Below are 25,775 nucleotides of genomic sequence, written 5' to 3' on the forward strand. Positions count from 1 at the left end.
ACAATACAGCTGTGCCACAAGCAAGAAGGACAGGAGCTGGCAGAGGGGACACAAGCCCACTCTACCAGGAAGAAAGGAGCCACGATAGCATTCCTGGCTAACACACCCATTCAGGACATATGCCTGGTGGAAACATGGGCTTCAGTTCACACGTTCACGAAGCACTACTGTGTGGACATACAAATGAACAAGGAAGCACAAGTGGGACAAAGTGCTTCAGCACATATTCAACACCCAACGCTCATCTTCCACCCAGCCGCCACAAATATAACAAACCCCTACAAAGTCTATGCACAGCATAGTGAATCCAGAAAGATTCACGCTGCAAAACTAATAGTTTCTTACCTGTCGGTGTAGTTTTGCAGCTTGACGATCTTTCTGGATTCACTAGCGAACCCACCCACATCCGCCAGAAAGATGAGGCTGGAGAGAAAGGTGGTAAAAACAAAGACAAGACTGAAACAGACACCTTGGAGGTCAAAGCGGTGAATCACTTACTTGAACATTGCCATAGATTCAGAAACAAAACACAAAACGAGAAAAAAGAATCCGAACATGGCGCCCAAGGGTGGGAGCTTCCGCAGGAAGCGTGCCGACGTCACAGGAAGGACACCAAAAGGTGGGACATCGACGCCCACCTGGGCTATGAAAAAAAACAAAAAATAAAGAAAAGACTACGATTCCTGACCCAACCACTAGACCGTGGAATAATGCACAGCATAGTGAATCCAGACAGAGCTTCAAGCTGCAAAACTACACCGACAGGTAAGAAACTATCCATTAGTAAACCCCACTCCTTTCTGTCACAGGAAAAAGATTTGGTCAGGACTAATAATTAACCAACTTTGTACTCTGTCGCCACTGTTTTATGTGATCGACCCAGGAAACTGAGAATAGTCCCATGTCAGTTATAAGGGAACACTAGGGGAGCCTCTCCTGGTCAAAGAACATGTTTTGGACCTTGGAAATATCATGGACAGGCCTAAGCCACAGCACACACATCATTTTGGTTCTGCTAACAAAGTCATACCAGTTTACCATGCGGTTGAGTCAGTCGGGACACAGGTAAAATGTAAATGGAACCCTTCCTGGCCTTTCCCTGTGAAGTGCCCACTCCTGGGCACCCTCAAGGTGAAACCAGGCATCTTAGCGCTGTTGGGACCGTTGTGGAGATTAAGCAAGCTATTGCCCAGAGTTCCAGAGTGGGACTCATGATTAGACTAGGCACTGAGGCAAGAATTATCAGGTCCGGGGAAATTGAGCCCAAGACCCGCCGAGGCGGGAATTGAACCATGGTCCGGGCGAGACCTCTGCATCAGGGTCTGCCGCTCTAACCATTGAGCCACGCCCTTAGACCATACAGAGGGCATTCCTGTCCCAAAAGAGTTCATATATCAATTTGGAGTCCTCATGTTTTCAGTTATGTGATGCTTAACCCGTTTGTCTGATTGAATATGTGCTTTAATTTGAAACAAAGTTCACAAGAAGTTTCCGCTTATAGATAGGTTTTCATTTTTTTTCATGTGAAAAAATATACTGTATAAAATTATTGTAGGGGCACTGCACATGAGCAGAGAGATTCTATCATCTGTGGATTGAGAGGACTAGGATTACAAGTAAGTAACTGTTCGAGGGATGTGGGCTGCTGAATTCATATCTTGTGCATAGAACGCCGCCTAGTGTTGCGTCCGGATGATTGCACCTTGTTGTCCTGGAAGTGTCTTTGAAGTATCACGAGATAGGTGACTCCTCCCCTGGACTACAGTGCGCATGGGCATCTTCTCCATCCTCAGATTGCTTTTTCTGCCATTGGGTTTGGATGTTATTCCTCTACTCCAACTTCGGAACCGAAACAAAAGTTCTTTAAAAGGCCAAAAGGCCTTCGACGGTATTGTTCTCGCTCTGTACTTCTTGACTCGACCAAAATCTTTCTTCTTGATCCTGTTGTCGACGCGGACCATTGGGCCTTTCGACGCCACGTGGGCCTGCTGTCGATGGAAAGGAGCCCGTTCAAAAGGTGCCCACAATGCCACTCCAAATTCCCGCATACTGACAAACATACAGTATGCAACAAGTGCTTATCACCGGAGCACAACGAAGAAAATTGCCCAGCTTGTGCCCAATTCCGTTTGAAGAAGACCATCCATATTAGACGGGCCGTTAGGCAAGAGATGCAGCGACCGGCACCGAAACCGGAGAACATCTTCGATGATGAACAAGAACTCCTAGAAGCAGCGGACTCGGATCTAGAGATCGTCACTGTCGAGGACCAGTCGGACTCCGATGACCAGATCCCGCCGGGGCAAACCGTGAGCACACAACCCCCAACGCCGCTTATCCCAAAACCGAAGGCTCCGGTCGAAGTATTGCCTAAAGGCCTTAGCCGAGATCGACAAGCTCCTTCAGAAGCCCCGCCTTCCGGCTCGGCTCCGAAGCCAAAAACAAAGACTTCCGATAGCCCAGGTCCAAGTAACGTTCTCCCCAAGAAGGTTGTCGAACCCAAGAGGGTCGTCGAACCGAAGGTCGTCGAACCGAAGAAGGTCATAGAGCCAAAGGTCGTCGAACTGAAGAAAGGCGTCTAGCCAAAAGTCGTCGAGCCGAAGAAGGTGGTCGAACCAAAGAAGGTCGCCCAACCAAAAAAGGTTATAGAGTCAAAGGCTATTGAGCCGAAGAAAAGCCTCGAACCAAATCGGGTCGTCGATCCAAAAGGAACACACACCCTAAAAAAGGCCGTCGATCCTAAAAAGAGTGTGGATCAACACAAACAAGATCACACTACAAAATCCGTTGAACCGAAAAAAGTCACTGAGTCGACAAAAAACATTGAGCCTAAGAAAGCCGTCGAACATAAGAAACGTATCGAACCAAAGGCTCCGGTCGATAGGAAACAGGTCGTCGACCCAAACAAGGTCAGCGCCACGAAAAAGACGTCTCAACCAACAAAAGACGTTGAACCGAGGAAGGTTACCGACCCCAAAGCAACAGTCGAGCCGAAAAAGACTCCACTACCAAAGGCCCTCGAGCCAAAAAGTCACAAACAAGTCAGTAAGCCAAAAACATCGGCGCCAAAGACACGGACAGTGGAAGAAGAACTCTTCCATCCCGATCCGTAATCAGACGAACAATCTAAACTGTATATAAACCCTGAGACTGGCAAAGTTACAGTTTATTACAGAGAAAAGAGACCATTGGACACAGACATTCTTTCCCCTGTTCCTCCGAAGAAAAAGGACTTCAGGACTTCTCCCTCTAGGCCTTTTACTCCTCCTTTCTATCCCAATATGCCTTTTGTGCCATACTCCCCTACACATTCAGACTATAATGATAAGGATAACATGGGGGAAGATCCTCAAGATGATTTTAACGAACCAGAGGATCCACATCCACAGGATGACACATGGGAGGATCAGAATGATCCATAGGACACACAACCCATCCCTGATACCTCCCCATACCCTACAAAGCCGTTGCCTACCGACGACACCATTATGTTTAACCAACTGCTAGATAGGGCAGCAAAATACCATAAGGTCGACATGCACACTGACCCAATAGAAGAAGATTTTCTATTTGACACTTTTCCGACCTATGAGAAAAATGTCAGGACACTTCCTATGCTGAAAGGGGTACTAAAACATGTGCCAGATATATTCAAAGATCCAGCCAGAGCATGTGTACTCAATCCCAGGATTGAAAAGAAATATAAGGCGAACCCTGCTTACATTAAAGGCCGGTTGCCTTTAGACTCACTGGTGGTAGCAAACGCTCGCAAAAGAGCTAACTCGCAAACAACAGGAGATGCTCCACCTCCTGACAAGGAGTCTTAAGATATTGGAAGCCTCAGGCAAAAGAGTGGCCTCGCAGGCTTCTAATTCATGGAGGATTGCAAATACACAGGCTCTACTAGCTCGCTGCGATAGAGCACACTATGACCAGCTAGAGAGTTTACTGCAACACCTGCCAGAACCTTACAAAGCTCAGGCTAAAGACCTCATACAAGAAGGCAAATTTATTACCAATGCGTCCATTAAATGTGCGCTTGACGCAGCCGACACAGCAGCCAGGTCCATTAATACTACCGTATTACTACGCAGACACGCCTGGCTACGCATCTCTGGTTTTAAGAATGAGGTGCAATCCACCATCCTCAACCAACCAGTTAATCAAGACTTCCTGTTTGGCCCTGCAGTAGATACCATTTTAGATCAAATGAAAAAAGATACAGAAACTGCTAAATCTACGGGCGCACTGCAGTTTCAACAACACAGAGGTTCCTTTTGTCGCTCCTCCTACAGAGGCACCGCACGAGGCAACACTTCACAGACTTCCTCTACATATAAAAGCAACACCCAAAGTTCCTTTAACAAAGGCTCTAACAGGGGAGGTTATAGGGGCAATAATAACAAGGGCAGAGGACGTGGCGGCAATAACACCAGAGCCTCCACTGCCACCAAACAGTGACTTCATCACACTCCCTCCAGACCATCTAACACCAGTCGGAGGCAGAGTCAAACAATTCCTACCAGTCTGGAACGCAATTACCACAGACAGGTGGGTGAGACAAATTATCCAGTATGGTTATTGCCTGGAACTCACTTCTACTCCACCCAACATATGATATGATAAAGGGATTTGTACAGCGCACGTTCACCAGCGGCTTCTTGGCGCTTTAGGACAGACCGAGGATTAAGCTGCAAGGAGGGGACACCTAATCAAATGCTTGGTAAAACAGCCAAGTCTTTAAGGCTCTCCTGAATAAGTGGTAAGAAGGGATGAGACAAAGATCAGGAGGGAGGGAGTTCCATAGATGAGGAGCTTGATAGACAAATCTTAGTCCCCCAAGCCTTTTCGGTTTGAAAGGACAGGTGGATAACAGATTAGAGCCAGACGAACGAAGAACTCAGGAGGGAGTATATCGGTGAAGACGAGAGGCAATGAAGGCTGGGCCTTGATGGATAAGGGCCTGGTAAGTCAGGCAGCCCACCTTGAAGAGGCTGCACTGGACTACAGGGAGCCAGTTCAGGTTCCTCAGGAGAGGTTTAGCAGAACTGGTCCTTGGCTGCCGAAAGACCAGTCTGGCTGCTTGATTTTGGATAAGTTGGAGTTGATGAGACTGATCGAGGGGGATGCTAATATACAATGAGTTCACGTAGTTGATACGAGACCTCACTAGACCCAGCGTGGCTTGAACTAAGGCCTCGTGAGTGAAGAATCTGCTGATCTTTCTGATGCGGCTAAGATGAAAGAAACAGGCCGACATCACAGATTTAATTTGAAGTTTCATAGACAGATCCTTACTAATGGTAACTCCAAGGCTCTTGACCGAGCTCACCGGACCGGGAGCACTACACAGCGAGCGCGGCCAGAAATTAGAGTTCCAAGGGTTGTCTGGGGGTCCAGTGAGCACCAGCTCAGTCTTATGTGGATTTAGCTTGAGCTGGTTCGCATTCATCCAACTTCTGATGTACGTCATAGTCGACTGAAAGTTCTCAATGGAATCGGAATCAATATTAAAGATAAGCTGGAGGTCATCCGCATAATTGAAGATGACCACCGGTTTCTCCCATAGCTTGGAAATGAGGGGAAGAATATAAAGGTTGAATAATTATGGCGAGAGGGAAGAGCCCTGAGGGACCCCACAGGTAAGGCCTTTGGCTTCAGACATGAAGGGGCCAAGACGAACCGCTTGCTTACGATCTTTTAGGAATGAGGCAAGCCACCTAAGCGGGGTGCCCCTGATGCCGGCGTTTTCGACCCGCTGAAGGAGGATGGAGTTATCAACGGTGTTGAACGCCGCCGACAAATCAAGGAGCACCAGGGCCTGGGAGATATTTTGATCCGCCCCTTTCCTTAATTCGTCATGAACTGCCACAATCACAGATTCGGTGGAATGTTGGGGTCTAAAGCCCGCCTGATGTTGATCTAAGAACTGTGAGCTTTCTATGAAAGAGCCAAGGCAGCTGGAAACATGGGCCTCTAGCAGTTTGCCCAAAAATGGAGCAGGGATATTGGGCGAAAATTGCTCAGGGTCACTGGATCTGCCCCAGGTTTCTTGAGGATGGGTGCAACAACTGCCAATTTAAATATGCTTGGCACCACCCCTAAGCCGAGGGAGTTATTGAGCAGAGAGAGAGGCGCCTCAGGAAGACTAAGGAAGATCTTGCGGGCAATGTGGGCAGGGCAACTATCCGTAGGAGAGCCAGAGTGGACTCTACTGAGGAGTGAGGAGAACATCTCCTGTGTGATCAAGGGAAAATTCAAGAATAAGAAAGGATTGATTGGGGAACAACCTATGTCAGGTTTGGGGATGCTCGCTTTAATGAGGACTATCTTCTCAATGAAATAATTATTAAGGGAATCACAAAGATACTGAGAGGAAGGAGGGGTCATCGTGACATGATCAGATTTGGCGAGTTCATCAACTATGGCAAAGATCTCCCTCGATTTGTTTGAGGAATTGAGAATTTTATCCGAAAAGTACAGTTTTGGCCCCAAGAATAGCTGATTTATAATCTTTCAGAGCAGTCAAAAAGACCAGTCTCTTAAGATGGCAGTAATCCGCTCGCCATTTGCGCTCCATTTGTCGAAGGACAAGCTTCATATCTAATATTTCCTTTTAAAACTAACGCTGGGCATCATGAGGACGCTTGTTCCTAAGTTTCTTAAGTGGAGCAAAAGTGTCCCGGGCTTCTGCAAGCCAGGTGTGAATATTATCGGCCTGAGCGTGGATAAACAGAGGAGAATCTGACACCGCTAGGGGGACGGGAGTTGTAGTAGCCAACGAGAGACAGAGCGAAGGGAAGTCTACTCGGCCCCAATTGCGGATCAGAGGAGGATTAGTAGGACATACTTTGATGGTTGAAATTCTAGGTACAGAAAAAGAAATAGAAAAGTGATCCGACCAGGCACATGGAGAGATCTGTAGATGTAAGGCATCCTGATTTAAAGACCATAACTGGTCCAGGATATGGCCCTTTACATGGGTAGCCGCATGGATATGCTGACGGCAATTGAGACCACTTAACAGGTCCGTGAACTCTCTAGAAGGGACGCTTTCATGCTGGTCATTGGGCCAGTAATTAAAATCCCCTATTATGAGGATTCTAGAGTGATTAATCGCCAATTCAGCCACCATACTACCAAATGAATGGAGGAAGCCAGGCGACCACCGAAACACCGTCCTAGGTCCAAAGAACACATCACCCTGTTACAACAAGAGGTAAAATCCATGCTAGAAAAGGGAGCCATTGAGCCAGTCCCTATTCAACACCAAGGGACAGGGGTATACTCACTACACTTCCTTATTCCCAAAAAGGACGGGTCCCTCAGACCAATATTGGACCTCAGACCGCTAAACCAATACATACTCTCGGAGCACTTCCATATGATCACTCTACAACAAGTACTCCCGTTACTCCAGCAATGCGACTTCCTAGCAACATTAGGTTCGAGGCATGTGGGCTGCTGAATTCATATCTGTGCATAGATCGCCGCCTAGTGTTGGGTCCGGATGATTGCACATTGTTGTCCTGGAAGAGTCTTCGAAGTATCACGAGATAGGTGGCTCCTCCCCTGGACTACAGTGCGCATGGGCATCGCCTCCATCCCCAGATTGTTTTTTTCCGCCATTGGGTTCGGATGTGTTCGGTTCCCTCCTGTCGGAATCGATAGTTCTTAACTTCACTTTGCTTGAGACCAAAAGGTCTTTAGGATTTGCATTGTCTTTCGTTCGGGTTCGTAACTTCTCGGCTCCGAACCGACATTGTTCTTCCGCGTGCTTTCGGCGCGGAGGGGCCTAGTCGACGCTCCAGACTCTTCATCCATCATGGAACGAAGTCCATTCAAACGTTGTCCGGTGTGTGCCTCTAAGTACCCACATATTGATGTACACCCGGTGTGCAACAAGTGCTTGTCACCGGACCACGACGAGGCCAAGTGTATGGCCTGTTCCAGGTTCCGGTCCAAGAAAACACTCAAGCTCCGTCGAGCTACGCGCCTGGAGGCCCAGCAATCTGCACCACCGCCTACGGACATCTTCGATGCTGGGGATGTCGAGGACGATGATATCCAGGAGATCACGGAATCTAACCCCGCGTCGGAGGTCGAGGACGACGCAGAGGCCGAGGATTTCGATGAAGTCGTCGAGGAGGTAGGGGACGACGACGGGGCCCTTGCCACCGTAGAGGATAGCTCGGACGAGGAGCTTCCTCAGACTGACTCCGGGGCCGCCCAAATTCATAAGGCCCAGGTCGAGGGATTGCCTTCGGGCCTTACCCGAGACCTTGATGTACGTTCCACGGCTCCGCCTTCCGGCCCGGCCACGGACATTAATACCGAATCACTCCCGGTACCTCCGAAACCAAAAGTGAAACCATCGGTCTCAACGCCAGAAATATCGAAACCGAAAGTGCGGATCGCGCTGGCCGGGTCGAAGACTTCAGAGGCCTCGGCGCCGAAGAAATCGAAAATGGCCGTCGAGCCGAAGAGCCACCCCAAAATGGCCGACCGAAGGCTACTACATCGAAGCCAAAGGTTAAGGGGTCCGATGCAGCCGCATCGGCGCCTAAGACGGTCGACGCCGGCAAGGGTCGACTCGATTGCAAGAAAACGGTCGACGACCCCAAGAAGTCCACTCTCGAGCCGAAGAAGCGGCAGGACGACCCGAAGTCCCTCTCTGCCTCGCCGAGTGCGTCGACTCCAAAGGGTGCATCGTCGGTCTCTGCTCCTAAACCAGCCGCTAAAGACTCTGTCGAACCAGCGCGCCTATCCGCGTCGTTCACTAAGAAGGTTACGGAGTCCCTACTACGAATCAGGGAAGGGGCCGCGGCAGTCGAGCCGAAGGACCCTGTGCCGCCCAAGCCTCTGGAGAAACCGGCTAAGGCTCCTACGCCGATCCTTTTCACCTTGCCGCCTAAGACGGCGCCGAAGGCTTTCGCGGCTAAACCGGGGGTCGGCGTGCCCGAGAAGGTGTCTTCGACGCCGAAACAGTCGTTGGTGGTCCCCGGCCCACGGCAACGACCACTTGCAGAGGAGGAGCGTCAGGAGCATTTTATCGATGCCAACACGGGCAGACTTTCCCTCCTGAAGAGAAAAATCACCCCTGGACCACAATTGGAGTCGTACAAGATTCCACTTAAAAGGAAAATGGACTCTGCTGGTACTTCTGCCTTGATAGAGCCCATTTCGCCACAGGCTCACGAACTCTCGCCCACTCATTCCAATGTCGAGGCAGGTGAAGGCGACGACGAGGATGAGTACAGCTATCCCATCTACACAGACCCAGAGGATGTGACTGAACCATGGTCTGCTGGTGGCGATCCTGGGGACCCGCATTTTGGACAGGAGCCTCGGCTTTTCTCAGCCAAAACTTTCCCCACTGAGGACTCTGCGGCTTTCAATGCCTCATTGAGAGGGCGAAAATTACAAAAAACAATTTGATGGACAGAATGTAGATCAATGTCTTACATTCACCCCAGTACAAGGATCTGGGCCTAAATCCATCGTTTTTTGCACTCCACACCACCCTGGGTTAGATAATGGCTTTATGCAAATCAGCTCTGACCCTGTGCCCCATGGGAACAGTCCAGTCCGAACTACACAGCCATATCTTTCCCAGACCGGAATCAAGCATCCGAGGACCGGACCGGTTTCGAGGTAACACCTCTCATCAGCCCGGCTAGCTTGACTCCAGTGGCGTGGAGGCTCTGGGACCCACGTCTGAGCTACCCCAGTACACTCAGGGAGAAAATTACAAAAAACAATTTGATGGACAGAATGTAGATCAATGTCTTACATTCACCCCAGTACAAGGATCTGGGCCTAAATCCATCGTTTTTTGCACTCCACACCACCCTGGGTTAGATAATGGCTTTATGCAAATCAACTCTGACCCTGTGCCCCATGGGAACAGTCCAGTCCGAACTACACAGCCATATCTTTCCCAGACCGGAATCAAGCATCCGAGGACCGGACCGGTTTTGAGGTAACACCTCTCATCAGCCCGGCTAGCTTGACTCCAGTGGTGTGGAGGCTCTGGGACCCACGTCTGAGCTACCCCAGTACACTCAGGGAGAAAATTACAAAAAACAATTTGATGGACAGAATGTAGATCAATGTCTTACATTCACCCCAGTACAAGGATCTGGGCCTAAATCCATCGTTTTTTGCACTCCACACCACCCTGGGTTAGATAATGGCTTTATGCAAATCAGCTCTGACCCTGTAGTCAAGCTAGCCGGGCTGATGAGAGGTGTTACCTCGAAACCGGTCCGGTCCTCGGATGCTTGATTCCGTTCTGGGAAGGACTTGGCTTTTGTAGTTCGGACTGGACTGTTCCCATGGGGCACAGGGTCAGAGCTAATTTGCATATCGCCATTGTCTAACCCAGGGTGGTGTGGAGTGCAAAAAAACGATGGATTTGGGCCCAGATCTTTGGACTGGGGTGAGTGTGTGACATTGATCCACATTCGGTCCATCACCTGTTGTTTTTGCATATTCCGCCCTAAGTCCGCTGGGGATGCCCAGACGTGGGTCCCAGGCACTCCACACCACTGGAGTCAAGCTAGCCGGGCTGATGAGAGGTGTTACCTCGAAACCGGTCCGGTCCTCGGATGCTTGATTCCGTTCTGGGAAGGACATGGCTTTTGTAGTTCGGACTGGACTGTTCCCATGGGGCACAGGGTCAGAGCTGATTTGCATATCGCCATTGTCTAACCCAGGGTGGTGTGGAGTGCAAAAAAACGAAGGATTTGGGCCCAGATCTTTGGACTGGGGTGAGTGTGTGACATTGATCCACATTCGGTCCATCACCTGTTGTTTTTGCTCATTGAGAGGGCAGCAGCCAATCACAACGTCGAGCTCCATGCTGACCCAGTGGACGTCGACTTCCTCTTTGACACCTTTTCGGTCTCTGAAAAGACTGTAAAGACTCTGCCAATGCTGAAGGGTGTTTTGAAGCACGCGGCTGAGGTGTTCAAAGAGCCCACCCGGGCGAGGGTCATCAACCCAAGAATCGACAAGAAGTACAAGGCGGCGCCCACTGATCCAACTTATATTAACGGACAGTTGCCTCTGGATTCCCTGGTTGTCTCCAATGCCCGCAAAAGAGCCAACTCACAGACTACGGGTGATGCTCCTCCCCCAGACAAGGAATCAAAAGTCTTTGAGGCTTCAGGGAAGAGGGTGGCCGCGCAGGCAGCCAATATGTGGCGCATATCCAACACTCAGGCGCTACTAGCGCGTTATGACAGGGCACACTATGATACTCTAGAGACCCTTTTACAGCATTTGCCCGATCAATATAAGGAAGCGGCAGAAATGTTAATACAGGAGGGGAAGCTTATCTCCAATGCTTCCATAAAGTGCGCACCAGACGTGGCTGACACCGCCGCACACGCTATCAACACTAGCGTTATGCTTCGTAGACATGTATGGCTAAGAATATCTGGGTTCAAGCCGGACATTCAAACTACCATCTTGAACCAAACGGTCAACCCAGATCACCTGGTTGGCCCTGAGGTTGATACCACCCTTGAAAAGATGAAAAAGGACACCGACACCTCAAAATCTATGGGTGCCTTGCAATCCCAGCAGTTTCGGAGTGGGTCCAATACTAGGGGCACCTCAAGGGGTCAACTCGCAGTCAGCGCAGTTCTACAAAAGCAACACCCAAACTTCTTATACCAACAAGGGTCGAGGTGGTTACCGCGGCAACAACACCAAGGGCAGAGGACGTGGCAACAACAGCTCCAGGTCCTCCACCGCCAACAAACAGTGACGCCTTGTCACTGCCCCCCGACCACGCAACACCGGTCGGGGGGAGACTCCAGCAGTTCCTGCCCGTGTGGAAGTCCATCACCACGGACAGGTGGGTCAGGACACTTGTCCAATTAGGTAATTGTCTGGAGCTCACATCCACTCCACCCAACATACCCCCAAGGCACCGTCCTATGTCCGGCGAGCACTTGCACTTATTGCAGCAGGAGGTCACAGTCATGCTGCAAAAAGGGGCAATAGAGCTCGTGCCCTTGCAAGAAAGAGGTACGGGAGTTTACTCCCTGTACTTTTATTCCAAAGAAGGACGGATCCCTCAGGCCCATCCTGGATCTCAGGCCCCCTACTTTTACATCCTATCAGAGCATTTCCACATGCTCACACTGCAGCAGGTTCTCCCACTGCTTCAACAGGGGGATTTCCTGGCAACTCTGGACCTGAAGGATGCGTACTTCCACATTCCAGTACATCCTTCACACAGAAAATACCTCAGGTTCACCATACAAGACCAGCACTACCAGTTCAAGGTTTTGCCTTTTGGAGTCACCACGGCACCCAGGGTTTTCACAAAGTGCCTGGCGACGGTGGCAGCACATCTCAGACGTCAAAACATTCACGTCTACCCCTATCTGGACGACTGGCTCATTCAGGCGAAGTCGGCCCAGCAGTGTGCCGACCACGTGTCCCACACCATTCACCTTCTGCACCATCTGGGTTTCTCACTGAATTATCCAAAAGCCCATCTCCAGCCCGCCCACATAAGGCAGTATCTGGGTGCGACTATAAACACTCTGGCGGCCACAGCACAGCCGAATTCAGTGAGTGACGACAGCATTCAATCGCTGATCCAAAGATTCAGACCTCAACACTCGCTTCCAGCAAGAGTGTTCATGCAATTGATTGGCATGATGGCCTCCTGCATCTCCATTGTCCCGCACGCGAGACTACATATGCGTCCGCTTCAGGAGTGCTTGGCACGTCAGTGGACTCCGGCTCACAACCAGTTGAAAGACCTAGTGTTGGTGAGCGGTCGGGCGTACAACTCTCTGCATTGGTGGGATCCACGAAACCTTTGCAAGGGCCGACCGTTTCAGGAGCCTGTGCCACAGATTATCCTGACAACGGACGCTTCTCTCCAATACACTGTGCAGGGACTATGGACGCAGCAACAGGGGAAGATACACATCAATGTTCTGGAACTGATGGCAATCTTCATGGCACTAAAGGCCTTCAAAGTACATCTATGCAACAAGGTCGTGTTGATCCGGACGGACAACATGACGGCGATTTACTACATTAAGAAGCAGGGAGGCACACACTCTCCGCAGCTGTCTCATCTGGCTCAGAGCATGTGGAAGTGGGCCATTCAGAGGAACATCTTCCTCATGGCGGAGCATCTCCCAGGCATAGACAATCAGATGGCGGACCTGCTCAGCAGGCACAGCCACCAAATGCACGAGTGGGAGATACATCCATCAGTACTCCAGCGCCGTACTTCCAAAGGTGGGGTCATCCAGAGATCGACCTGTTCGCCACTCAGGAGAACGCAAAATGCCAAAGCTTCGCCGCCAGATTCCCACACCCACTGTCGCAGGGCAATGCGATATGGATGAACTGGTCAGGCAAATTTGCGTACGCTTTTCCCCCAGCACCACTGATACCGCTGGTGGCACGCAAACTCAGGCAACACTCGATGACTCTCATCTTGGTTGCTCCAACATGGGCTCGTCAACCATGGTACACCACGTTTCTGGAACTGTCTGTGGTACCGCATCAGAGGCTACGTCTCACACCCAGCCTTCTGACGCAGAGCCATGGCGACATTCAGCACCCAGATCCGCAACAGCTCAACCTGGCGATCTGGCTCCTGAAGTCCTAGAGTTTGGCTACCTAAACTTACCTCCCAATTGCATGGACATCATTCTGGAGGCAAGGAAGCCTACTACTAGAGCCTGCTACGCGGCAAAATGGAAGCGGTTTGCAATTTATTGTGCAAACCACAACATTAACCCGCTTGATGCTTCCATTCAAGACATATTCTGTTACCTGTTCCATCTGTACAAGTGTAATCTGGCCTATACTTCCATTCGCATTCATCTGTCTGCGATGGCCGCGTATCTCCAAAATAGAGAACACCTTTCGCTTTTCAAGGTGCCTGCCATCAAAGCTTTTTTTGGAAGGCCTCAAACGAGTCATTCCGCCACGGACTCCACCAGCTCCTGAGTGGAACCTCAATGTGGTTCTTACCAGACTGATGGGTCCTCCCTTTGAACCACTGCATTCCTGCGAGATTCAGTTCTTGATGTGGAAAGTGGCTTTCCTTGTAGCAATTACATCGCTACGGAGGGTCAGTGAATTGCAAGCCCTCACAATCCAAGAGCCATTTATCCAAATTCATTCCAACAGGGTGGTGCTCCGCACTAACCCTAAGTTCCTGCCCAAGGTTGTGTCTCAGTTCCACATCAACCAAACAATCGAATTACCTGTTTTCTTTCAAAATTCTGAGTCACTGGCGGAGCGGATGCTCCACACCCTTGACGTTAAGCAGGCCCTATTGTATTACTTAGATAGGACCAAGGATTTTAGAAAGAATAAACAACTCTTTGTCGCCTTTGCGCCACACCACAAAGGTAACCCTATTTCCAAGGCTGGTATTGCTAGGTGGATCGTTAAATGTATCCAGATCTGCTATGCAAAAGCAAAACGCACTCTTACCATTCCACCAAGAGCCCACTCCACCAGGAAGTTGGGGGCCTCTATGGCTTTCCTTGGAAACATTCCCTTAGAGGACATATGTAGAGCAGCAACATGGTCTACCACACACACATTTACTAAGCATTACTGTGTTGATGTGCACTCCAAACAGCAGGCAGCTGTAGGGCAGGCTGTTCTCAAGACACTTTTCCAAACTGCTGCAGCTGGCACGGGCGGCCGCCGTTAATGGAGGGACTGCTATGTATTCTATGCACAGATATGAATTCAGCAGCCCACATGCCTCGAACCAAATATGCTACTTACTAGTATGCATCTGTTCTTGGCATGTAGGGCTGCTGACATTCATATCGCCCGCCCTCCTCCCCGGCACCTGTAGCAGCTGCAGTATTCACATTTATACTCATAGCATGGTCATCATTCACTGAGTTTCACTCCATCTTGGCCACAATGGCTAAAAACAATCTGGGGATGGAGTCGATGCCCATGCGCACTGTAGTCCAGGGGAGGAGCCACCTATCTCGTGATACTTCGAAGACTCTTCCAGGACAACAATGTGCAATCATCCGGACCCAACACTAGGCGGCGATCTATGCACAGATATGAATGTCAGCAGCCCTATATGCCAAGAACAGATGCATACTAGTAAGTAGCATATTCGACCTCAAGGATGCATATTTTCACATACCTATACATCCAGCTCACAGGAAATACCTCAGGTTCACAATAGAAGGTCAACATTATCAGTTCAAGGTTCTCCCCTTCGGGATAACCACAGCCCCAAGAGTATTCACAAAATGTTTAGCGGTCGGTAGTGCCTGCACACCTCAGAAGGCAACACATCCACGTGTTTCCATACCTGGACGATTGGCTCATAAAAGCAAACTTGTACGCGCAGTGCACAAGCCATACGTCTCAGACTCTCCAGCTGCTACACAGCCTGGGTTTTTCAATAAATTACCCAAAATCGCATCTACAACCCTCCCACATACAGCAATATCTGGGAGCTACAATAGATACCTCAGTAGCAAAGGCATATCCAAATTCTGCCCGGATAGCCAACATGCAGACTCTCATTCAAAGATTTCAGCCACAACACTCTTTGCCAGCTCGAGTGTTCATGCAGCTCATAGGCATGATGGCCTCCTGCATATTCATTGTCCCTCATGCCCGACTTCAAATGCGTCCACTGCAAGAATGCCTAGCACGGCAGTGGAACCAAGCTCAAGGACAACTGAAAGACCTAATGTTGGTAGACAGTCGCGCTTACAACTCTCTGCAGTGTTGGAACCCACAAAACCTTTTCAAGGGGCGACTGTTCCAAGAGCTGGTTCCACAACTAGTACTAACAGCGGACGCATCACTGACAGGTTGGGTAGCCCGCCCACTTCAATACACAGTCCAAAGGCTCTGGACAATCAAGCAAAAGAAACTGCAGATCAACCAACTAGAATTGCTAGCAATATTTCTTGCACTAAAAGCATTCCAGAAATACTTGTACAACAAGGCTGTGTTGATCCGGACGGACTACATCCAGAAACAAGGAGGAACACACTCTCCACAGCTGTCCCACTTAGCACAGAGCATATGGAGGTGGACAATTCCAAGAAACATGTTTCTCCTAGCAGAACACCTGCCAGGAAAAGACAATCAAGTAGCAGATCTGCTAAGCAGACACAGCCAACAGCTACACGAATGGGAGATTCACCCCCAAGTTCTCCAACCATTCTTCCAGAAATGGGGGCACCCAGAAATAGATCTGTTTGCCACAAAGGAAAACTCAAAATGCCAGTACTTTGCCGCCACGTTCCAACATCCATTGTCACAGGGCAATGCGATATGGATGAACTGGTCAGGCAGATTTGCGTACGCTTTTCCACCAGCTCCACTGATTTCGCTGGTAGCACGCAAACTACGTCCGCAGTCACTCACAATGATCCTGGTTGCTCCCACATGGGCAAGACAGCCATGGTACACAACGTTCTTGAAACTTTCAGTAGTTCCCCATCAAAAACTGCGCCTCTCGCATCATCTTTTAACTCCGAACCATGGAGAAATCGAACACCCAGATCCCAATCAGATGAACCTAGCGATCTGGCTCCTGAGGTCTTAGAGTTCGGATACCTTAACTTACCTCCTGATTGCATGAACATTATCAAGGAGGCAAGACGGCCAACTACTAGAGCATACTATGCAGCTAAATGTAATTTATTGCAGCAATAACCAAATCAATCCATTAGATGCTTCTATCCAAAACATCTGTTTCCTCTTGCATCTTCAAAGATGCAATCTAGCATACTCTTCTATAAGGCTACATCTTGCTGCTATAGTAGCATATCTCCAGAACAGACAACACCTTTCCCTGTTTAGGGTACCACCAATCAAGGCTTTTATGGAGGGCATTAAAAGGATAATCCCTCCAAAGCACCCACCTTCACCAGTCTGGAACTTAAATTTGGTACTTACCAGACTTATGGGACCTCCTTTCAAACCACTCCACTCATGAGAACTGCAATTTCTAACATGGAAGGTGGCATTCTTGATTGCCATTACCTCCCTCAGGCGAGTGAGTGAGCTTCAGGCACTAACAATTCAAGAACCCTTCAAGCAAATAAATGCGAATAGGGTAGTACTTAGGACCTACCCTAAGTTTATGCCAAAAGTCATATACACTTTCCATATCAATCAATCAATAGAACTGCCAGTTTTCTTCCAAAACCCACAGTCAGTAGCCGAAAGAGCCCTACACACACTAGATGTAAGGAGAGCTCTGCTATATTATGTTGACAGGACTAAATCATTTAGAAAAACAAAGCAGCTGTTTGTTGCTTTTTCACCGCAACATAAAGGTAATCCCATTTCAAAATCAGGAATAGCCAGATGGATAGTTAAATGCATTCAGATATGCTATCAAAAAGCTAAACTCACTTTAACAGTTCCCCCAAGAGCACAATCTACGCGTAAAATGGGGGCATCCATGGCTTTCTTAGGGAATATCCCCCTTGAAGAAGACCTATGTAGGGCAGCTACATGGTCTACCATAACACTTTCACTAAACACTATTGCGTAGACGTGCAATCAAAGATGCAAGCAGCTGTTGGCCAGGCTGTCCACAAAACTCTGACTGCTGCAGCTGGTACAGGTGACCACCGCTAGAGGAGATACTGCTATACAGTCTATGCACAAGATATGAATTCAACAGCCCACATGCCTCGAACGGAATATGCTACTTACCAGTATGCATCTGTTCTTGGCATGTAGGGCTGCTGACATTCATATCGCCCACCCTCCTCCACGGTGCCTGTTGCAGCTGCAGTGTTCTCTGTTGCAGTATTCTCTGTTGCATGGCCATCTCTTACTTTGCTATACTCCATCTCTGCCACAATGGTGAAAACAATCTGAGGATGGAGAAGATGCCCATGCGCACTGTAGTCCAGGGGAGGAGTCACCTATCACGTGATACTTCAAAGACTCTTCCAGGACAACAAGGTGCAATCATCTGGACCCAACACTAGGCGGCGATCTATGCACAATATATGAATGTCAGCAGCCCTACATGCCAAGAACAGATGCACACTGGTAAGTAGCATATTCCTGTCTTTACTGAAAACAGCAAGGGTGTCTGTCTCTAGTGTAGCAGAGTCCGCTACAATTCTACCTTATCCCCAGGATAGTCCAGTGTTGGTTATTCGAAGTAACATTTCTGGTTGGTGTACTGTGCGAAGTAGAAGCTGGGCTGGCAAAGTGGTTTCTAGTGGAATGTTATTTTTCTAGGCGTGGAGTGTTGAGGGTGGTTGTGGGATGGGTGAGAATACTATCCGTGCTGGATCTAAGTTCCTAACCCTTACTATGTCCTAGAGTTAGAATTTAGTAAGAGTTGGTGCTGGGAGGAGCAAAACTATCCAACTAGAGTACATTGTTTGTGTCTTGTGGACACCATTGGTAAACCCTCACAGCATACTGCTCAGTAACCATTAACTACCACTTCCACATTCTGCCTGCTTTGCCTCTGCAGTTCCAGATACCCTAAGTGTTTCATAGCTCTGCTATAGGATTGCATGCTCGATGCCACCAGTTCTGCAGTTTGGTCCCTGTTTTAAAATGCCTGCTGCTGCCCATGTGGTAGTCACTTCCTGCCTCAAAGGTCTTTCAGCCCACCTAAGACCTCTTCTTAACATTTAGTGCCACAACATTTTTCTTGTCTGTTTTCCTCCCCAAGTCTGTGGTGTTCCTCACCATGTTCAGACTTCTCTTAGCCTTCACTCTGCAGATAGCTTTGGGACATCTCCCTGCACAGCTGTGCTCCAATTAGCTCAGCCTTAGCTTCCGACACCATCACATTGGCGTTTATTAATTAGCTGTCTGAAGTCCATTATGCTTTGTGAGACCCTATTGGACCACCACCTCCATCTGACATTAAAATCCTTTTGTGAAACCCCAACCCCAGTGACTGACACTTCAAGTCCTCCAGAAGCCAGGTTTCAGCTGTGCCCATTTTATTCCTCATTGTGCCGGGGCATCATGGTACAGAGGGTGTTAATTCCTCCCCAACTATGATGAAATGTGGGGGTCCATGAACGACATACACATTTCCTTTCACTTGTTCCTTTTACTGGTTCCTTTCACTGGTTTTGTTTGAATGGAACTCCCACCTAGCACATTTTTATTGCAGGCCAAACCCGGTATAGCTCTGCTCAAGTCAGAAGCCAGTACAAGATGTTAAGCTATGCTCCTAACTAGCTCTAGTAATAGTTTATTTTTATATTTTCAAATATATGCTGATGGTAATTGGTTTCAGAGTAATTTTGTGACCAATCAATAAGTTAATTACTCAGTGGTTCAGAGTATATTTTCATTTTTTAAATCTTATTTTTAAATCTTTTTTTTATTATTTCCTTGAAATAGAAAACCTTTAATCTGGGTTGTGTGCTTGAATGGGTGAAAGCTACTGGTGATACTGAAGCAGTTCAGCAGTTACAACTTTTTGGAGATAACGTGTTGCCACTTTTAGAAGAAATTGTCAATCAATGTGAGTATTAAGCTGATTTTTTTTTTACTTTCCATGTTTCAGATGTTTTGTTCCTTTCCTCCTTAGCAGCACTCTAAATTGTGTGTGTTTATTATGTTTAATTAATTAAATGGATAGTATGTTGACTGCCCAGCTTGGCTATAGAGTGTGGGATCTCCAGAGGTAGAATTCCAGGCCTCTGTAAAGCCTGTTGGAGATGCCTGATCAGGTAGTTTGGAGTGACTGTCAAATTTGAAACTGTCCCAGCTCTTTGTGTACTTGATACATTTGATGTGCAATCCTTGTGCCAGATAAGACAGCAAATTCACAACTATTACAACACGATTTGAGGTGCAAGTAAAGTGACCACAACAGTATTAAAAAAAAAAAAAAGGCAATGATGTGTTTGTGTTACTTGAACCTTCAGCAGAAAATGACTTGATGCTGACAGTTTAGACAAGATGCTACTATGCTGCTATTGATATCTAACCTTGATATTACCTACAGATTTTCAGTGGCACGTACGTCTGAGGAAATATAGTCCTGCTTTACTTTGTTAGCCTTATTGAGAGTTGTGTCTTGCAATGGACCACTAATTTACTGCTCTATTTTGAACCTGCTGGCTCATTTGTCTCAAAACCTGTTTTAGCTCTACAACGTATTTAAAACTGCAAGTTAATTTCTTTCAAAATATGACAACATGTAATTGTAAAGAACATGTTCTTTCTATGGGGCATCTCTGCATTGAATCCGAGATGTTTATTGTTATCGCGCTCACTGGTTCCGATTTTGTCGACCTCGAAGGATGGAATTCTGAAGTTTTTAAAGTTAAAAAAAATACAAATGATAGCAAAAATTGTGTGTGCAGCCGATAACTGCTTTCCTGTTGCTTGTCCCAGCAATTATGGGATTATGCTATAGTGGTTTACCCACATTCGGTATCTCGGGCGGGGCCAAGTTTCGGAAAATCAAAGAATGCCATTTATAGGTCTCACCTAGCGTTGCAGCGCGCATGCGCTGCTCGCTCTGCGAGGCATATTGGAGTAGGGTATGTTTTAGAGGTGGAGTGGAAGCCCCGCTTATCTTTTTGATTGGCTGGCGTCATCGTCCATGGTAAATGCATTGGCTGGCATCATCGTCCATGGTAAATGCTGGCTTCCGATTGATAATGAGGCTTCTTAGTCCCGCCTTGTTACCGCCCTGTCTCCTTTTGGGACCACCCACCCGGACTGGATTGTTTACTTGCGGCATTACAGAGTCTCCTTCATTAGTCTGTACGCACGCACTATTAAGAAAATGGACACTGATGGGGACAATGGCAGGGGGATATTCTCAAGAACGTGCGATAATCATCGCCAAAATCGGTTAACACAATTTTTCATATCGCCGTCTATCGCAGGAAAATAACTCCTTTTTATTTATTTTTTATTTCATTTATTTTAAGAGTTTTATATAGCCCTGGCTAGACCCGGAGGTATCGGAGCGCTTTACATGAGGTTCCACAATGTTACAAGGTTACATCAGTTACAAGTTACATTTGTTGCAAGAAAACATTTAAACAGAATAGAAGACTAGATAAAAGGAGTGTAGAAGGGTAGGGTAGTAAGGTAGATGGGTAGGAGGGAGATACGGTGGAAAGACAAAGTAAAGTCTGTCCAAAGTCAGGCTGGGCAGGTGACGGCCGAGAGGGAAGCCCACAGCCCATCTCCTCTATAGCTATCAAGGTAGCTCCACCGGGCATCTGCCAAACTGCTAGGTCTCAACGGTCGGCGGCAAGTTTGCAGATTCAATGTCTTGATGGGTCAGCCGGATAGGGCATATGCTTGAGGACTGGTTGATGTCAATAGTAGTAGCACAACGTGGTAAAGGACCACCATGGGTCCGAGGGGTTCGCTGGTGTCTTGATGAGGTGCTGGTATTTGGTAGGTTTTCCGGTGTAGTTTCTAGTCCCGTCGCGTTCTGTGAGAACTTTGGTTTCCCCATTGTGCTGCGTAGAGCTGGTGCCACCCGATGGTCCAGTGTAGTGCACTGTCTGTTGTCTGAGCGGTTCCCCTGCTCAGAAAATCGTGTGTGGCCTCCCCCTCAGTAGTCACTTCCGGGCAAGCGTAGTCCACACCCCACTTCCCCGTGGGTACTCAATGAGCGGGTGATGGATTGCTTCTCAGGAACTCATCTGGCAGGCGCTGCGAGGCCTCACTCCAAAGATATCAGTGGGGAGGGAGGTTGATCAAACTGGGTGCAGACCGGGCGCATTCTCAACACGGTGGTAACGTGATAATTTTCCGACAACTCGTCAAATGTCCATGATAAAATCACCTGGACGGCGATAAAAATCTGAACTTGAAGGTGAAAAAAGTTGCGATGGGCCCAAGTGCAATAAAATAACTCGGCTAGAAGCAGCGCCAGGCCTGCAAGTCCCACAACTCAGACGGGCAAAGTCACTATAAAAGCAGCAACCAAAAGCACAAATAACTCTGCAGCACCATGGAGGTAGCCTGAGCAAGTACAGAGGACAACCAGAACCCCAAAAACCCCACTGAGGGCCAGCCGGGGACCATCATTGAGGAGACGGTGGCTGGAGTTGGGGGACCGGACACTGCACAACATGACCTGAGCCAACAGCAACAGGGTGAGTAACAACCATGGACTGGGGGGACGGGGAGACTGGCACACATTCAAAATTAAGTAGAGCACATCTGCGGACAAACCTTGCCCAAGAGTCACAACTCTGACCAAGAGCCCAATGTACCCAAGTCTGCAACATCTCAGCACTGAATAGGCACTGAAGTGAAAGGCACACCGCCTAAAAGGGAAAAGGGCCAGCCGTAACAGAGCTGAAGGGGCAACTCACCCACATATGAATCAGAGCACCTCAACATTGAAAACAATGTGGTACAAACTGCAACTGCATCACTTTCACAACAGAGCAGGGGAAACAACAACTGCTGCTGCTTTTGGGTAGAAAATGACCATTCGCATTTGGCATAATAAATAAACTGTGAGATGATAATGTGCAAGTACAACCTTACATCCCTGATGGTGTAGAAATGTCAACTGTCCCTCTTCAAATAGGCATCTCCTCACAAACAGTCACAATGTACATTGTCATGCAGTCTGACAGTAAACTTGTACAATGGGTGAACATACATGTGAACACAATGTCAATCTGCATCTCCCCTTCACATTGCAGAGGGAGAATCAACACCTCCTGCAGAGCAGAACCAACACCACAGCTGTGATGATGAAGAGGACCTCCCCAACATCTACACCGACGCCCTTCAACAGCTCATGGGCAGCTCCGGCACCCCACCTCCAGGGGCAGGGCAGCTAAGCTGCATCAATGAGACCCCACCCCTGCACAGACCACACAGCAGAAAGCACTCACTACCAAGGCTGTCTCCCAGGACCCCCACAACCAACACATGGCATTCCAACGCCATGCGTTAGGGTGCCAGGAGAAGATGACTGACCAGCTGCGGTGGGGGTCGACCTCATGGCGGCCAAACTAGATGCCATATGTGGGTGTCTAAGTCCCATTGGGACGACTTACAGTCCCTAACGGACACCCACTGTCCGCTCCGAGCTCTCCAACAATCCATGGCTGTCATCGCTGGAGTCACGAGTGAGCCAAGAACAACTGTCCAGTCAGAGTAGCACCAGCGATGTCAGCTGGGAGTTGGGACTCATAAGGAGAATGATGGAGAGCGTGGATCAGATGCAGGCGGAAAGAATGTTTGCCCTGGCGGCACACCAGCGAGATGTAGCTCTGATCTTCCATGCCCTGCAGATCCTAGTCATGGCATTGCCAGCACAAGGCCTGGCGCGGATGAATGCTGGTGCCACTACTCCACCGGCATCTCCACCCCCGGAAGTGTCAGTGCCACACAGTGCAGCAGACATTCCACCTCTGACCCCTGATGTGTCACTGCCACTTAGTGATGCAGACAAAACACCACCACCCCCCGCATGTGAGGCACTTGACACATCAGAGGACAAAAATGATGATGAATCTGGGTTTGTGGCAAGAATGAAGTGGTAGCCGTCATCCCTGCCATATGGTGGGTGCAAGCTTGGTTCTGCCCTCTGCATCATGCCCTGGAATAACACCTTTCACTGTCCCCCCTATACACTCAGCGACACTCACCTTGGACCTCGACATGAACTGCCATATTTTGTTGGGCTATCAATGACACAGCAATCACACTGCGGACTGTAGTTTTCCACCCCCATGACCTTGTCCATCCCGAAAGGAATCTGGCTGTCCCTCCAAGGGGCAAATATGAGGTTGCTGTCGACTTCATCAAACAAGACGGAGAGTCGATCCATTAGCAGGTCCAGACAGATGTGCTGCTTCCACCACCTTTCACCAATTAGCACTACAGCCCAGTAGGGGAGCGGAACAATGTGGTCACTGCACACGAGGAGTTGTGCAATCTCCCAGGTCCAGCTGCCAGCATGTATGCCAAGTGTCAAGGCATCCCAAAAAGGGTATCACAGTGACACTCCTGGTCGTGGGCCAACAGGGGGCGCACACACATGTCAAAATACAGTTCAGCTACCGTCCTGTAGGATAAGCAGACATCCATGGACCACTCGAATTACATGATCGACAATGCTACACAGGCTGAACGCAAGTGACGTTGGCAAAGCTGTAGCTTAGCCGGTAACTGATCCTCCACACTGCCAATGGCAGTGCCCCCAGTAAAAGTAGCACACGTGCACGGTACAGTTCCACGTCACAAGGGTTGTGCATGTGTCTGGGATGTTCTGCCATTGCGTTAGTGGCTCTGGTTGAAGCTGCACTGTTCTGACCTGCGCCAGTGCTGTGGATGAAATGCAACAGCTCTGATCAATGAGTAGGTTTAGTGTGTAACGGTTGTACGCCTGGGATGGGAAGTGTGAAGGTCATTCCATGCAAGATAACTTCGAGCAAGGACTTCTGTGTGTGGGGTGTGTATACGTTGGTCTCTCGTCGGGCTGTGCGTAGTGTGGGAGTCGGCTGCCATAGTATCTGTCAGGGGGTGCCTGGCACATGCAATTCCAAGGTCGGAGGTGTAGATGTGCTTCCACCTGATAGTTCAGACAAAGGAGCTTTCATCCCTAGTGTTAGTTTGTCATCTGCTTGCATTCAGGAACTGTGACGTGGCTTGTTGGGGGTGGGGTGTTATGTTATGTTATAAATGATTTTATAACGCGCTCTGTTACAAAGCTAGTATCCTGGCGCGGAGGGGGAAGTGGCAAGAAGAGTAGGGCCTCAGGAGAGAAAGGAAAGGGGGCAGTTAAATGGGCTTATTGAACAGATAGGTTTTCAGATCCTTTTTAAAAACAGAAATGGACTGGGCAGCCCTGAGATACAGAGGAAGCGCATTCCAGGCCCTGGCGGCCCTGACAGAAATGGACTGGCCACCCAGTCTAGAGTACCTGAATCTAGGCACCACCATCAGAGATTGATTGGTTGATCGGAGGCATCGATTCGGAACATGTAAGGTAAACCGATCCTCCGATACATCGGACCGAGTTGATGGGTAGCTCTGAAGGAGAGCACCAGTGATTTAAACAGAATCCGGTGAGCCACCGGGAGCCAGTGGAGACTGCGAAGATGGGAGCGGACGCTAACCCTCCTAGGCAGAGTGAACAGAAGGCGGACAGCCGCATTTTGGATCACCTGCAGCCGTTGAATCAGGTAATCAGGTAGACCACTAAACAGGGCATTCAAGTCTGGAGAGGATTAAGGCGCGTGACAGTCTCTTTGGCCTTTCGCGGAAGAAGTGGAAAAAACCTACGTAGGGTTTTGAGAGTGCCAAAGCATGTGCCGGTGAGTTTCCTAATGTGGTCCTCAAATTTCAGATTGCTTCCAAACCAAACCCCCAAGTTCTTAGCTGGGCCCCCCATAGAATTGGGGCGAGGAAGGTCAGGTGGCCATAAGAGAGCACCAACATTATCAGGAAAGGATCCGAAGACTTTGGGATTCATGTGTGACATGTCTTGCATATGACAAATGTGCGGCATCACTGTGTGTTAGGTTGCCTCACTGCTGCTCCTCCCTCCCCGAGCCGATTTACTTGTGTGTGCAGCACGGTTGTGTCACTTGCACACCTACGGTACACCATTGTCATGCCTGTCTGCGCATGTCCACAAGCCTGACAATGACACTGTGATATTGGCCGTTGAAGGTGGGCGGCCACGTGAGTGTAGGCCTATGGTAAGGATAGGGCGAACACAGATGTGGAGTCCATGCGTGGCTGAACTCGCCCTGCGAGTGGGGCTAGGCATTTGGCTCATG

The 25,775-nt window shown here is 48.9% G+C and overlaps 1 protein-coding gene across 2 annotated transcripts in view; it reads left to right on the forward strand.

The window, feature by feature from the left end:
- Nucleotides 1-25,775, forward strand: part of LOC147698808 (E3 ubiquitin-protein ligase TTC3-like) — a 1,930,429-nt gene that overhangs the window by 198,908 nt on the left and 1,705,746 nt on the right. For both annotated transcript variants that reach the window (XR_015299370.1, XM_086935404.1), the window contains exon 7: nt 19,390-19,513. Coding sequence is in view for 1 of the 2 variants with exons in the window: in XM_086935404.1 (XP_086791530.1) it covers nt 19,390-19,513 (124 nt within the window). In the remaining variant the exon portion in view is untranslated. The remainder of the gene's footprint in view (nt 1-19,389; nt 19,514-25,775) is intronic.

The sequence above is a fragment of the Lissotriton vulgaris genome, chromosome 8, assembly GCF_964263255.1.
Source record: "Lissotriton vulgaris chromosome 8, aLisVul1.2, whole genome shotgun sequence".
Taxonomy (NCBI): Eukaryota; Metazoa; Chordata; class Amphibia; order Caudata; family Salamandridae; genus Lissotriton; species Lissotriton vulgaris.